General features: G+C 40.6%; 1 protein-coding gene across 4 annotated transcripts in view; it reads left to right on the forward strand.

Moving 5' to 3' along the window:
* The window catches only part of LOC137222337 (zinc finger protein 709-like), a 47,076-nt gene extending 31,915 nt beyond the window's left edge, over nucleotides 1–15,161 (forward strand). For 3 of the 4 annotated variants that reach the window (XM_067733407.1, XM_067733404.1, XM_067733406.1), the window contains exon 4: nucleotides 280–15,161. In XM_067733407.1, coding sequence (XP_067589508.1) covers nucleotides 280–2,266 — 1,987 coding nt within the window. In that variant the 3' untranslated portion in view covers nucleotides 2,267–15,161. The remainder of the gene's footprint in view (nucleotides 1–279) is intronic. The other variant, XR_010942414.1, reaches the window with a different exon arrangement.
* The last annotated feature ends 324 nt before the right edge of the window (nucleotides 15,162–15,485 follow it).

The following is a 15,485-nucleotide window of genomic DNA, read 5'->3' on the forward strand; positions in this document are numbered from 1 at the left end:
AATACTTTCTAATATGTGACATAGATATTTAGTGTTTGGAAAATAGTTCTCTTGGAAACAGTATTAACAAGCCCTGTATGTGAATATCAGTGTTTTGATAATTCCAAGAGGGAAGTCTTCTTGCAGGGCATTTCTTATATTCAATCAAAAACAATTCAGACAAGGGAGATAACCTACAGTTTTGCTATAGATCATAAAAATGTAGTTCAAATATCCTACTAATAAATATTAAATTGTTGGTAAAGAAATCATTACTAACGTGATTCTCATTTTTTACAGAAGTCATGTTGTAGAGAGACTCTGTGAAAGTAAAGAGGGTAGTCAATGTGCAGGAAACTTCAGCCTTATTCCAAAACTCAGTCTGAAGAAGAAAACTACTGGAGTGAAACTACATGAATGCAGTGCATGTGGAAAAGTCTTTATGCATCATTCATCCCTTAATAGGCATATCAACCGTCATAGTGGGCACAAACTGTATGAGTATCAGAAATATGAAGAGAAGCCATATAAATGTAAGGAATGTGGTAAAGCCTTCAGTTATCTTCAGTGTTTTGAAAAACATGAAAGAAAACACAGTGCACAGGAGAACTATAGATGTAAGGAATGTGGGAAAGCTTTTCGTTTTCGCACATCCTTTCAAACACATAAAAGGATTCATACAGGAGAAAAGCCCTATGAATGTAAAGAATGTGGGAAATCCTTTATGTGGCTTACAACCTTTCAAAGACATATGATAACGCACACTGGAGATACTCCTTATAAATGTAAGGAATGTGGGAAACCCTTTAAGTGGCTCACAACCTTTCGGAGACACATGATAACACACACTGGAGATGCTCCTTATAAATGTAAGGAATGTGGGCAAGTCTTTACTTTTTTAAGTGCACTACAAATACATGAAAAAACCCACATGGGAGAGAAACCCTATCAATGTAAACAATGTGGAAAAGCCTTTAGATATCGTCGAACTTTTCAAACACATGAAAGGACTCACACAGGAGAGAAACCCTATGAATGTAAGCAATGTGGTAAAGCTTTTATTTCCCGTGTAGGATTACAAAACCATGAAAGAAATCACAATGGAAAGAAATTCTATGAATGTAAAAGATGTAGTAAAGCATTCAGTTATTCCAGTTCTCTTCGAAAACATGAAAGAAATCATACTGGAGAGAAACCCTATGAATGTAAGGATTGTGGAAAAGGTTTTATTTTTCTCTCAAGCCTTCGGGCACACATGATAAGTCACTCTGGAGATGGACCTTATAAATGTAAGGAATGTAAGAAAGCATTCATTACTCCCAGTTCATTTCAAATACATGTAAGGACTCACACAGGAGAGAAGCCTTATAAATGTAAACAATGTGGGAAAACTTTCAATTGGCCCACTTCCATTCGCAGACATGAAAAAAGTCATAGTGTAGAGAAACCCTATGAGTGTAGGCAATGTGGTAAAGCCTTCAGTTGTCCCAGATCCTTTCAAAGCCATGAAAGGAGACACAGTGGAGAAAAGCCTTATGAATGTAAAAAATGTGGTAAAGCCTTCAGTTGTCCAAATTCCTGTCGAAAACATGAAAGAAGTCATGGTGAAGAGAAACCTTATGAATGTAAAGAATGTGAGAAAGCCTTCAGTTCTCTCATCAGATTTCAAAGACACGTGATGAAGCACACTGGAGATGGACCTTATAAATGTAAGGAGTGTGGGAAAGTCTTTGATTGTCCCAATTACTTTCAAAGTCATGAAAGGATTCACAGTGTAGAAAAGCCCTATGAATGTAAGGGATGTTGTAAAACCTTCAGTACTCCTAGGTCCCTTCGAAGACATGAAAGAACTCATACTGGAGAGAAACCTCATGCATATAAGGAATGTGGTAAAGCCTTCAGTTATCCCAGTTTCCTTCAAAAACATGAAAGAAGTCATACTGGGAAGAAACCCTATCAGTGTAAACAATGTGGTAAAGCCGTCAGTTATCTCAGTTCCCTTCGAAGTCATGAAAGGACTCATAGTGGAGAGAAACACTATGAATGTAAGGAATGTGGGAAAGCATTCATTTTTCTCTCAAAATTTCATTTACACATGATAAAGCACACTGGAGTTGGACGTTATACATGTAAGAAATGTGGGAAAGCGTTCGATTGTCCCAGTTCATTACAAAACCATGAAAGAACTCACACTGGAGAGAAACCGTATGAATGTAAGAATTGTAGTAAAGCCTTCAGTCATCTCCGTTCTTTACGAAACCATGAAAGAACTCATATTGGAGAGTAGCACTTGGGAAAGCCTTCAGTTCTGTCACTAAAATTCCAAGACATGTGGTGAAGCACACTGGAGATGGACCTAATAGTGTAAGGAATGTGGGAAGGCCTTCGATTTTTTTTCAGTTCATTATGAAATCATGAAAGAACTCACACTGGAGCGAAACCACACAAATGTGAAAATTATAGGAAAGCCTTTGATTGTCCCAGTTCTGTTCAAAACCATGAAAACCCTCATAATGGAAAGTAGGCCTATGAATGTCAGGAATGTAGGAGAACCTTCAGTAGTCCCAGTTCATTCTGAATACAAAAAAAGAATTCACACTGGAGAGAAACCCTGTGAATGCAAACTGTATGGTAAAGCCCTCAACAATTCCTATTACGTTCAAATATGTGAAAGAACCCTTACCAGAAACTGAACGTAAGGAATATTGGAAAGCCTTTATCACACAACATTTTAAGGACACAAGACGGTGCACACCATGTAAGCATGAGGAATTGGGGAAGTTTTCAGTCCCATTTTCTTGGGAGAGAACTCACTCTAGAGAGAATTCTGTTAAATATAAACAATATATGAAAACCTTCATTTGCCCTACATCCTTACAAAACCATGTGAGAATGTACACTGGATACTACCAAGTAACTGAAAAGTAAAACGAACTATTCAGTTGAAACAAATATTTTTGTAGTCATGTGAAAACTGCACTGGAAAAAACTCATGTTAATGTAAGTAATATGGGTAAGCCTGGTACAAATTAATTCATGTAGAATACTCAAAGTTGCAGTATGGAAGAAGTGTTACAAACTTTAAACATATATTGTCCTTATCAGTGGCACATTCTTAAAGTTATTATCTGTAGTATGGAGTAGTACTTACTTTTGCAAGTAAATATTGAGGTAAGATAATTCTGTAGGTACTCTTTAGGCAATTGTTCCTAAGTTTAATAGGTAATTTTATCCTTTACTCAGTAAAATTTTTGTTTTTATTTTGAAGACTCTTTGATCCATGGGTGAATTGAAGTGCATTTCTAATATGTAATTGGGGTTAATTTTTATATAATACTCTTCTGCAAATAAGAGAACACTGAAAAATGACACTTTGGTACTTGTTTGTTTATTGTACTGGCCTCCTGCGGCAAGTACTCAACATCCCTTATACGTTATATACATGTTCCACCTTTACTTCTTAAGAGAAAACTAACTTTTCATTGGCCTGAAGAGCTTTATTCCATTTCTTTGCTAACAATGAGTTGGCATATATTTGTAAGTATGCAAAGTTCATCATATACTCTCATGTGAATTATTGTTTTCATCTTTTGTCCTTTGTTATTTGTCATTCCTTCTGGCTGGGATTTGGGCTATGGAATTTGCATTAAGAGAGACCTGTGAGGGCTTCCCTGGTGGCGCAGTGGTTGAGGGTCCACCTGCCGATGCAGGGGACACAGGTTCGTGCCCTGGTCCAGGAGGGTCCCACATGCCATGGAGCGGCTGGGCCCATGAGCAATGGCCACTGGGCCTGCATGTTCGGGGCCTGTGCTCCGCGACGGGAGAGGCCACGGCAGTGAGAGGCCCACGTACTGAAAAAAAAAAAAAAGAGAGACCTGTGAGAGGACAATAAAATTTAGAGTTGGAGATGACCCTTTTTGACTCTGTTACGTCAATGTGAGTAATGTTGTGAATTACATTTTCTAGACTCTGTTGCTTTTATGGCCCCGTGTTAGAATTCACCAAAGCCTAATTTACAGGTAACTTGAAATGCAGATGTGAAATAGGATTAGGTAGATTTTGGAGCCACTTGTATGGAAAGAGACACACAAGAAGCATAGGGCCTTTGCAGACACTTGCTTCCAGCTCATTTTCCTCATTTTTTGCTCTGCCAGTCAGGAATATTCTCAAAACTGAAGAGAGTCCAAGACAGTGGAGTAGGAAGACACTGAGCTCACCTCCTCCCATGGGCACATCAAAATTACAACTGTTTACCAAGCAACTATTGATGAGAAAGACCTGAACACTAGCAGAAAAGATCTTCTACAAGTAAAGATAGGAAGAAGGACCCACAATGAGACCAGTAGGAAGTGTGGAGAAATGTTACAGTCAAGACCCATTACCCACAAACAGGAGGATAATTACAATTGCAGAAGTTGTCCCAAGGAGCAAGGGTGTCCAAACCCCACATCTTGCTCCCCAGCCTAAGGGCCCTGCACTGGAAAGACAAGCCCCGAGAACATTTGGCTTTGAAGACCAGCAGGGCTTACTTTCAGGATAGTCAGAGGGCTGTAGAAAATAGAGACGCCACTCTTCAGGGATGCACATAACATCTCATGTGCTCCAAAATCCAGGGCAAAAGCAGTAATTTAAAAGGAGCCTAGGTTTGACCCACCTGCTGATCTTGGAGAGACTCCTAGAAAAGCAGGAGGCAACTGGTGTTTACTCTCAGGACATAGACACTGTGACAGCCCTTTTGGGGCTGTCCACAAGGATACTGGTGCTGACAAGTGTGGTTTTGGAATTGTCCTTCTAGCTTATTAGCACAAGAGACCTGCACTACCCACCAGCCTGTCGGCACCAGTATTGGGATACCTCAGGCCAAGCAGCTAGCCAGGTGGGGATGCAGCCCCACCCACCATATGGCCAGCTGCCTTAAGATACATTGAGACCCCAGTTGCCCTGGCACTGGCTCTGGGACCCCTGAGGCCCCACAGCCAGCTGTTGGGGCCCAACCCAATATACCAGTGGGCCTACACCAGGATCCAGCCCCATTCACCAGTGGGCCAGTACCAGCTTTGGGACACCCCAGACCTTGTAGCCATCTGTGACAGAAATAAGCCCTGCTCACCAGTGGGCTGACACCAACTCTGAGACCCCCAGCTTACTGTAGCCAAAGACCTCAGGATCTGGCTCCACCCACCAGTGAGCTGGCATTAACCCCAGGACCCCCTGGGCCTCAGCCCCACCTACCAACTCTAAGACACCTTGGACCCTTCAGCCAGCCACCCTGGGATTTGGCCCCAGTCAGCACCAGGCTGACAGTAGATTTGGGGGTCCCGAACCCATGACCTCCCACCCTGGAAACTAGCTCCACCCACCAGTGGGCCAGCACTGGCCCTCGGACCCCCTGGGGCTCTATAGCCAGCCACCTCATGTCCTGACCCTACCTACGAACAGTCAGCAACCTCCCCACAAGGCAGGACCTGGCAACCAAGTGGACCAAGGGGCAGCCACACCTAGTCAGCCCGCTGCACGAGAAGGACCCACATAGGGGGCACACCTAGAGCATATACCTCTGGTGTCCAGAGGAGAGAGCACTGCTGGCACACATAGGACGTCTCCTACAAAAGGCCACTTCTCCAACGTCTGGAAACAAGCAATGTGCCAAATACATAGAAATTTAAAAAGCAAATTAGGCAAAGTGAGGTGACAGGAATATGTTCCAAACAAGGAACAAGATAAAACCCCAGAAGTAGAACTAAGGAAGCAGAAATAAACAATCTGCTTGTTCAAGGTAATGATCATAAAGATGCTCAAAGAACTTGGGAGAAGAATGGGTGAACAGAGTGAGAAATTTGTCATTTTTAACAAAAATTTAAAAAATACAAAGAACCAAACAGTTGAAGAATACAATAAGTGATACTTTTAAATACACTAGAAAGAATCAGTAGTAGATTAGATGATACAGAGGAATGAATCAGCAACTGGAAGACAGAGTAGTGGAAATCACTCAATCTGAACAGAAAATAAGGAAAAAGAATTTTCTTTAAATGACAGTTTGAGACTTCTGAGACAACAAGAAGCATACTAACATTCTCATCATAGGAGTCCCAGAAAGAAAGGAGAGAAAATGGGCAGAAGACATATTTGAAGACATAATAGCCAAGAACTTCCGTAACCTGGTAAGGAAACAGACATCCAGGTTTAGGAATTACAGTCCCAAAAGGACCAATCTAATCCATATATATATATATATATATGTATTATTGTATATATTTATATTATAATATATTATGGAATATTACTCAACCATAAAAGAGAATGAAATTTTGCCATTTGCAACATTGTGCATGGGCCTAGAAGGTATTATCCTAAGTGAAATAAGTCTGACAGAGAAAGACAAATACTGTATAATTTCACTTACTTTTGGAATCTAAAAAACAAAACAAACGAACAAACATAGCAAAACAGAAACAGAGTTACAGATACTGTGTCAAACAGGTAGTTGGCAAAGGGAGAAGAGGTAGGGGAGGAAAGAAATAGGTGAGGGAGACTAAGAGGTGCAAACTTAGAGTTGCAAAATGAGTCACAGGTATGAAGTGTAAGGTGTGGGAAATATAGTCAATAATTATATCTTTGTATGGTGAGAGATTGTAACTAAACTTATATTAGTGATCATATTGAAATGTATAGGAATATCAAAACACCATGTTGTGTAACAGGAACTAACAGTGTTGTAGGTCATTTATATTTCAAAAACAAACTCATAAAGAGATCAGATTTCTGATTACCAGAGGCAAGGTGTGGGGGGAAGGGGAAATTGAAGGAAGACAGTCAAAAGGTACACACTTTCTGTTATAAAATAATTAGTACTAGGGACATAATGTACAACATGAGAAAGTTGTTAAAGAGAGTAAATCCTAAGGGTTCTCATCAAAAGGAAAATAATTTTTTCTATTTCTTTAAAATTTTGTATCTATATGAAGTGAAGGATGTTCACTAACCTTATTGTGATAATCCTTTCACGATGTATATAAGTTAAATCATACTGTACACTTTAAATTTATACACTGCTGTATGTCAATTATTTCTCAATAAAACTGGAAAAAAAGAGAATATCCTCAAAACCACCACAGACTGTTTGACTTCCATTTGATCAGAGCTGTAGGCTTCCACAGTGTTTTCCAAAGTTCAACATGGAAGATTCAGCACAGTTTGGATTTTCCTGTAAGCCCACTGTGTCCATCTGGCAAGAAATTTAGACTGTCGTGGTTGAGAATATCCTCTGAACACTGTTCTCTAGACTGTATTCATATAAGCTCTAATTTGTAATAACACCTTGGTCTGTTAATACTGCTGTTGACTTTGTGCTCCTGATTCCCCTTTGTGTTGCAGTCCAAAAGAACTGCTTGTGAGTTTGTTCCTGTTCTTCACTGTGCAGTGACTGCTCAGACCCAGTCCTTCCATGTAGAATCAGCACCTTCCTCATATCAGGCAGATTCTCAGTGTTTCCTTTTACTCATATCTGAGTGTAATCCCTGAATATGTTTTCAGTTCTCTTTGATTGTATATGATTCAAAGCATGTGCGTTAATTTCTGTAATGAGTGCTTTTGTAGCTTTTTCTTAGAAATATTTTATTAGCTGTTTAACAAGCACTCATCTGCTAGGAAATAACTGTGTTTTTCATTTCCTGAGAGGGTATATTAAATATCCCATTGTAATTATGGAATTTCAGATCAACTTGTAATTTTCTCCACCTAATCATTATACATTGAGTCAATATTATTGTGCATACAAGGGCAGGTCTTTTTACCTCAGGCACTTTTTATTTTTTATTCTTTTATACTTATAATTTCTGTCATGAGACTAGTTTCTTATTCATTCATAACACCAAGCACTTAAATCATGGTGTTTTCTGTCCCGTTTTGCCAAGACCACCATGATCACGTCTGTTGTCAAGGAGAAGGAGGGGTGTAATGAGTTCTCATACTAGGAATGACCACAAAATGTGGGGTGTAACAGTAAATGTGCACTTGAGGACTTCCTATTGGATTTTGACTTGTGTTAGATGATTTGATTGCTATTCAAGGAAGCAAGGCATTATTCTACATTGGATGCTGTGAGGAAGTGAGCCAAATTCTGTCATGGGTAATCATAATAGTTATTATCTAACAAGGCAGAAAGAATGGCGTGATGCTGAAGTTAATTTTTTTTTTTCTTTTTTGCGGTACGTGGGCCTGTCACTGTTGTGGCCTCTCCCGTTGCGGAGCACAGGCTCTGGACGTGCAGGCTCAGTGGCCATGGCTCACGGGCCCAGCCGCTCTGTGGCATGTGGGATCTTCCCGGAACAGGGCACGAACCCGTGTCCCCTGCATCGGCAGGCAGACTCTCAACCACTGTGCCACCAGGGAAGCCCTGAAGTTAATTTTTAAGAAGTACCGATCATTAGTGAGAAGAGGGGAATTTGGGTCATTTAAAATCTTTAGGGAATTCCCTGGCAGTCCAGTGGTTATGACTCCGCACTTTCACTGCAGAGGGCCCCGGTTCAGTCCCTGGTTGGGGAACTAAGATCCTGCAAGCTGCAACTAAGATCCTGTTTTTCTGGTGTGGCCAGAAAAAGCAAAAAACAAAACAAAAACTTTAGAATCTGTTCTCTTTTATTATTTATAGAGATACGGTTTTCATTTTGATCCATCATGGTCACAGAGTAGCTTTGTCTGATGATGGATGTGTGTCACATTTTTCTCTTCAACAGGATATATCTAGGCCTATGTGGGGAGTGTGAGGCCAGCTCCCAGTCATCTGAAACAGGTTTTGCCTTTCTTGTCTAAATACTGAAATATTTCCTGCAGTGTACTGGATGATTTTAAAAGAAGTACACACTTAAAATATGTATTTGTAATGACAAACTCCTTAGCAAATTAGATTTTCTTTTGTTATTTCCTTTATGAGTCAAGTGAAGCTTACAAATTTTCAGAGAACACAAACCAAGCAAAGGAAAAAGTCAGGATACCTGGTCCAGTGAAACCTTCTTGCTCAGAGACTAATCTCTTGATGCTAATTTTTCAACATCCTCCTATGCCAGGCAGTGTAGACTGAAAACATATCCAGTTTAGCAAAAATTTTCCAGGCACTCTAGGCTCTGGATATGGAAGTATAAAAGAAGTTCTTGAACTTCTGGGTGCTTATATTTTTGTGGGAAAAGAGAGACGGTTAAATAAGAAACCTTTGCTTTTATAAAAGAATATAAGTGTGTGAAAGGAAAGGAAAGGATGACAGGTGAGATGATAGGGAAGGGAGGGTATGTTGTGTATCTTTTTTATGGAGGGTAGTGGCTTCAGTGAGTGAGGATGTCACCACTGATCATTTTTCCACCATCTAACATCTTAAAATGCTGAGGAACTGCTTGGATGTGAATGTAAACAATACTTCAGTCCTGCGTTCTTGGGATTAGCAGCAATGGTTGGTATAGACATGGTTCATCTTCATTTTAGCCATGGTTAAAAGTTTTAGTGCATGTGCTGTTTGATCATGAGTTTGGACATGGGTATCTGGGATGTGAGTTTCCCCTTTGCTTTTGGCTATCAGTTTTCATAGTATTTATGTTTCTGATTAGCATTTGAAGGGAATTGAAATTGCCTTTTGATTTGGCATTATCATTTTGCTGCTATTTAGACCGAGGGACACAATTTGTACCCCATGAAACTTTCGAGTTCCTTTGGGTTTGAGTAAAGGTCATCTGCACAGCTGTAGCTCATCATTAGTTTTCCTATGAGTAGAGTGATATCTGTGCAAGTCCAATATAATTTCCTCGTTGGAACACCAAAAATAGCTATGGCTGTTTAGAGAGCAATTATCCAAGGAGTAAATGAGGTAAGCTGCAATCAGAGGTATCATTTTGAGTAATATCTGAATGGAGTGGGAAAAGAGGTATATTTGACGTCCTCAAACTAGGATATTTTCTATGCCTTCTTATAAGAGGAGTAGCTGGGAGGTTTATGCACAAAGCCCTCAAAGCTCATTTTTTTTCTGTTTTCAGGGATCATATCCGTGTTTACATTTTCACATGTTATGGAAGGTAGGGTAAAAGGTGAGTTTGGTTTCATTAGACAGCGGTGGAAGTTCAAACTTGCTCCCCTTATTTTTCAGTACTAATTTATGCTTTCTTAGCAGTGTTGACATGTGACTTTACAATTATTAGTATCTCATTTGATCTGTCCCCATCATTCCTCCCACATACAAATGAAGAAAGTTAAGCATGGGGTCTTAACTTCATTCATATAGCTGATAACAATGAAATCTCTCAGTTTTGAAAGCATAATGTGCCACTCTTTTGGGCAATGCCAAAAATCGCAAACTCAGAAGAACACAAAGTTTGTATCAATATGCAGTTTTACAGATAACAGAGTCAAATTTTCCATTAAGACTCAAGGCAATATGCTGGTCAATTTGTATGACATTCTGGCAGAGGCAAAGGTATAGGAAGCTAAAACAGATCAGTGGTTAAGGGTGGGAAGGGTTCAGTACAAACAGGAGAGTTCTTTAGGGGTGACAGTGTCCTCCATCTTGATGGTGGTATAACTATACATTTGTGAAAACTAACAACTACACTTAACATAGTATATATATTGTTAGGAGGGGGAAATTTCTCCCTCTACCTGTGTTGAGTTCTTGTGGCTAAACTAATAATAAAATTGATAGCAGACAGATTAACATGAGAAAAGAAAACATTTTAATTCACGCGCATGGAAGTCCCATAGAAATGGGACCTAAGAAGTAGCCAAAGCAGGCAGCTTTTATACTTTTTAGACAAAGAAATAATAAACTTGTGTGGAATTGACAGGACAAAGAAACTTAGGTTTTGGGTGCCCAATTAGTGAAGAATCTAAACAGAGTTTGGGCTTGGGGTAGGGAATTAAAGAAGTAACAGGGTTCATTTCTATAGGCTTCTTCACCAGAATTCTCTATCTTGGGTCATAAGGGTATCCTGCTACCTCCATATGCAAACAGTAGACCCTTCACGTAAGAGATTTCTTTCCTGCTTTCAGGAAGAGTCAGAGTATCCCTCTTGCGTTATCCATTTCTTTTTTCTTTTTTCTTTTTTTTAATTAATTAATTAATTTTTTATTTCTGGCTGCGTTGGGTTTTCGTTGCTGTGGGGGGGGCTGGTTGTGCGCAAGCGGGGGCTACTCTTTGTTGTGGTGCGCAGGCTTCTCATTGTGGTGGCTTCTCGTTGCGGAGCACGGGTTCTAGGCCCGCAAGCTTCAGTAGTCGTGGCACGTGAGCTCAGTAGTTGTGGCTTGCGGGCTCTAGAGTGCAGGCTCAGTAGTTGTGGCACATGGGCTTAGTTGCTCCGCGGCATGCAGGATCTTCCCAGACCAGGGCTCTGAACCCATGTCCCCAGCATTGGCGGGCAGATTCTTAACCACTGTGCCACCCGGGAGGCCCCTATCCATTTCTTAAGTAACTTTAATTCAAATTAGGACTTCCCTGGTGGTCCAGTGGTTAAGACTCCCTGCTCCCAATGCAGGGGGCACAGCTTCGATCCCTGGCTGGGGAAGATCTGCATGCTGCATGGTGTGGCCAAAAAAAAAAAAAAAATCCAAATTAATCAATATAAAATTGAGGCACATTTTGGCCCCAACAGTGTATACTACTTAATAACTAATAGAAAGCAACAAAAACGCTTTCACGTGCTAGGAGAATGTTAAACTCTCCGAAACCATGATTTTTACATGTTCCACTATTTCTTCTACCCTCTGGGATTGTTCTTCAGAAGAATGGAAAGACTAGGAAAGGAATGGGCCACAACAGGACTTTTCTTGGTACCAAATCTGATTTAGGAAAATCGCTCCAGGGCTACATCTGCTCTCGCTGTCATTCACATAACTGGTGAGAAAGTAATAGAGCTCTCGGAGTCCACCTCTGAGTTGACTCCAGGTTTCTCGAGTCATATCTTGGCAATGCTGTGGCCTGACAGAAAGGTGCATGTAACAGACCTCCCCAAGTGGAATATGGCTGGGTGTGTCCTAATCTAATCCTTGGACATCAACATCACGTGTTCCCAGAGCTGGTCTTGAGACCATTTCCAGCTTATATTTCCCATCTCTAGCATACTCTGCACCTTCTTACCAGTAAACACGTTTAAATGCAACACTGTCTCACTCTGGCAGTTTTCTTTGTTGTAACTCCAGGTGACTGTGAGGTGAAGCAGTGACAAAACCCAGAACCCATGTCATGAAGCTCAGCGCCCTCAGACACAATATTCCCCGTTGTCACATAAACAACAGCGTTGCACCAACAAGCATGGTTCCACAATAGTCTCAAAACAATAATGTCATAAAGGGACACCCTGCCTTGTCCTAAGTCTAGTAATCACTCAGGCAGACCCCACTGTCAGCAAACCACCCTCCCTTTGTTCTCTGGCACATACTACCCCGTGCTTTCGGCAGCGTATGCACCGACCACGCGCGGCTTCCTCACCTCAGTGTCTGCCTCCACAGAGAGTTGGCTCTCTGCTGCTGAGGCTGGTGTCTACCCTTTCCTGGTGCAGGAAAATCTCTGCAGAACTCCTGACCCGTGGCCTGTGGGAAATGGTGATCTCAGCCAGACCCTCCGCCTCTGGGGCCCCTTTGCTTCCCAGAACTCTAGAGTGCAACGCGACACTGTCTCCAAATAAGATGCGCGAAACGCCCGGGATCCCTGAAGTGCACAGGCGCAGGAGGTGGTGCCTCCTCCTTAATCGGAGGACAAGCTCCAGGTTTCTCAAGAGGCAGAAATGGGCGGAGCCATGTCCCCACCTGCTCTTGCAACAGCTTTCAGTGCTTTCCAGGGTCCCAGAAAGTGCTCTCTGTGTGGCTGGGAAACCTGGGGTCCGAGGTCTGGAGGCCGCCTCTCTCCCCATCAGTGGAAGTTCAAGTAGGGGACAGCGATCAAGGGCTCGGTGGGGACGGCCTGTGAGGCGGACCGGAGCGACCTCAGTGGGCAGGTGAGACCTGGGGGGTGATGGATACCGTACGGAGGAGACCTCTCAGAGGACAAGGACATGGAGGCCGAGTGAGAACACAGAAACCTTTGTCGCCCTCATGAGCTTCCAATGGGAAAATAAAGTGAGGAACGGTCACATTGTGACCGGTGCTTTTCTGGAAGTGATTATAGAAGCGTGGGTGCCCTACTAGTAGGTGGTGTGGTGAACAAAGCCAAAGAAATATCCCTGTGTGCTTAAAAGCTGACATTCTAATAGAGAAGAAAGAAGATATCTAAGTAAAATTATAGCATATCTGATTGTGATTAGTCCTAAACAGAGAAAGAAAACTGGGGAGGAGTGCAGAGGGCTTGAGATCCATGTGTCTATGGGAGCATCTGTGTGTCTGAGCCATTGACTCTGAGGATTTTGGGTCTGTGTCTGCGTGTGTCCTCCTGTATGTGCCTTGACAACATCCGTATGATTTTGTGTGTCTGCCTGTGGAGTTATGTGTATATATCCTAAGAAATCTGGAATGCTTTTATTTCATATTCTTGCCTAATTTCCCTGGTAGCACTTCCCTTACAATGTTAAATAGAACTGGTTAGAGCAGACATCTTTGTCTTGCTTCTGATCTTACAGAGAAGGTGTTCAGGCTCACTGTGAAGTATGTTGTTACCTCTGAGCTTTCTAATGATGCCTTTTTTCATGTCGAGGAAATTCTCTTCTAGTCATAGTTTATTGCATTTTCCTCGTCAAGGGGTACTGAACTTTGTCAATAGCTTTTTGCATCTAATGAGATGATCATTTAGATTTTAACGTTTATTCTATTAATAGTTTATTAATTTTAGTAAATTTTAGGATTATTTGTTCTAGTTCTGTGAAAAATGTCATGGGTATTTTGATAGGGGTTGCATTAAATTTGTAGATTGCTTGCCATAATAGGAACATTTTAACTATATTAATTCTTCCAATCCTTGAACATGTGGTATCTTTCCATTTATTTGTATTGTCTTCAATTTCCTTCATCACTGTCTTATCATTTTCAGACTCTAGGTCTTTAACCTCCTTGGTTAAATTTATTCTCAAGTATTTTGTTCTTTTTGATGCAATTGTAAATGGTATTGTTTTCTTAAATTCTCTTTCTGATATTTCATTATTAGTGTATGGAAATGCAACAAATTTCTGTATATTAATCTTGAATCCTGCAACTTTACAAATTTATTTCTTAGTTTTAATAGATTTTGGTGGAGACTTTAGTGTATTCTAAGTAAAGTATCATATCAGCAAATAGTAGCAGTTTTACTTCTTCCCTTTCAGTGTGGATGCCTTTTATTTCTTTTTCTTTTCTGACTTTCGTGGCAAGGACTTCCAGTACTATGTTGAATAAAAGTAGTGAGAGTGAGCATCCTTGTCTTGTTCCTGATCTTAGAGGAAAAGGTTTCAGCTTTTCACCACAGAGTTTGATATTAGCTGTGAGTTTGTCATAAATGGCCTTTATTATGTTGAGATATTTCCTTCTATACCAACTCTGGTAAAGTTTTTATCATGAATGGATGTTGAATTTTATTAAATGCTTTTTATGCTTCCATTGAGATGATCACATGATTTTTATCCTTCCTTTTGTTAATGTGGTGTATCAGACTGATTGATTTGCAGATATTGAACCATCCTTGCATCCCTGGAATAAATTGCATTTAATCATGGTGTTTGATCCTTTTTATACATTGTTAAATTCAGTTGCTAATATTATGTTGAGGATTTTTGTGTCTATATTCCTCAGTGATATTGACCTGTAAATTTTTTTGTAATGTCTTTTTCTGATTTTGGTGTCAGGGTAATGGTGCCCTCACAGAATGAATTTGGGAGTGTTCCCATCTTTTCAATTTTTTGGAATAGTTTGAGAAGGATAGTTATTAGCTTTTCTTCATATGTTTGGTAGAATTTCCCTTTAAAGCTGCACAGTCCTGGACTTTGGTTTAGGAGAGTTTTTTAAATTACTAATTCAATTTCACAATTAGTGATCAGTCTGTTCAGATTGTCTGTTTCTTCCTGATTCAGTCTTGGAAGATTGTAAGTTTCTAGAAATTTATCCATTTCTTCTGTGTTGTCCAATTTTTTGACATATAACTGTTTGTAGTGTTCTCTTATGATATTTTTGTGTCTCTGTGATATCAGTTGTAATTTCTCTTCTTTTATTACTTAATTTTTTAAATAAATTTATTTATTTTTGGCTGTGTTGAGTCTTCGTTGCTGCGCATGACTTTCTCTAGTTGCGACGAGCGGGGGCTACTCTTCATTGTGGTGTGTGGGCTTCTCATTGTGGTAGCTTCTATTGTTACAGTGCACAGGCTCTAGCCATGTGGGCTTCAGTAGTTGTGACACGTGGGCTCAGTAGTTGTGGCTCATGGGTTCTAGAATGCAGGCTCAGTAGTTGTAGTGCATGGGCTTAGTTGCTCAACGGCATGTGGGATCTTGCCAGACCAGGGATTGAACCTGTGTCCCCTGCATTGGCAGGCAGATTCTCTACCACTTCACCACCAGGAAAGCCCTATTACT

Source organism: Pseudorca crassidens, chromosome 3 (assembly GCF_039906515.1).
Source record: "Pseudorca crassidens isolate mPseCra1 chromosome 3, mPseCra1.hap1, whole genome shotgun sequence".
Taxonomy (NCBI): Eukaryota; Metazoa; Chordata; class Mammalia; order Artiodactyla; family Delphinidae; genus Pseudorca; species Pseudorca crassidens.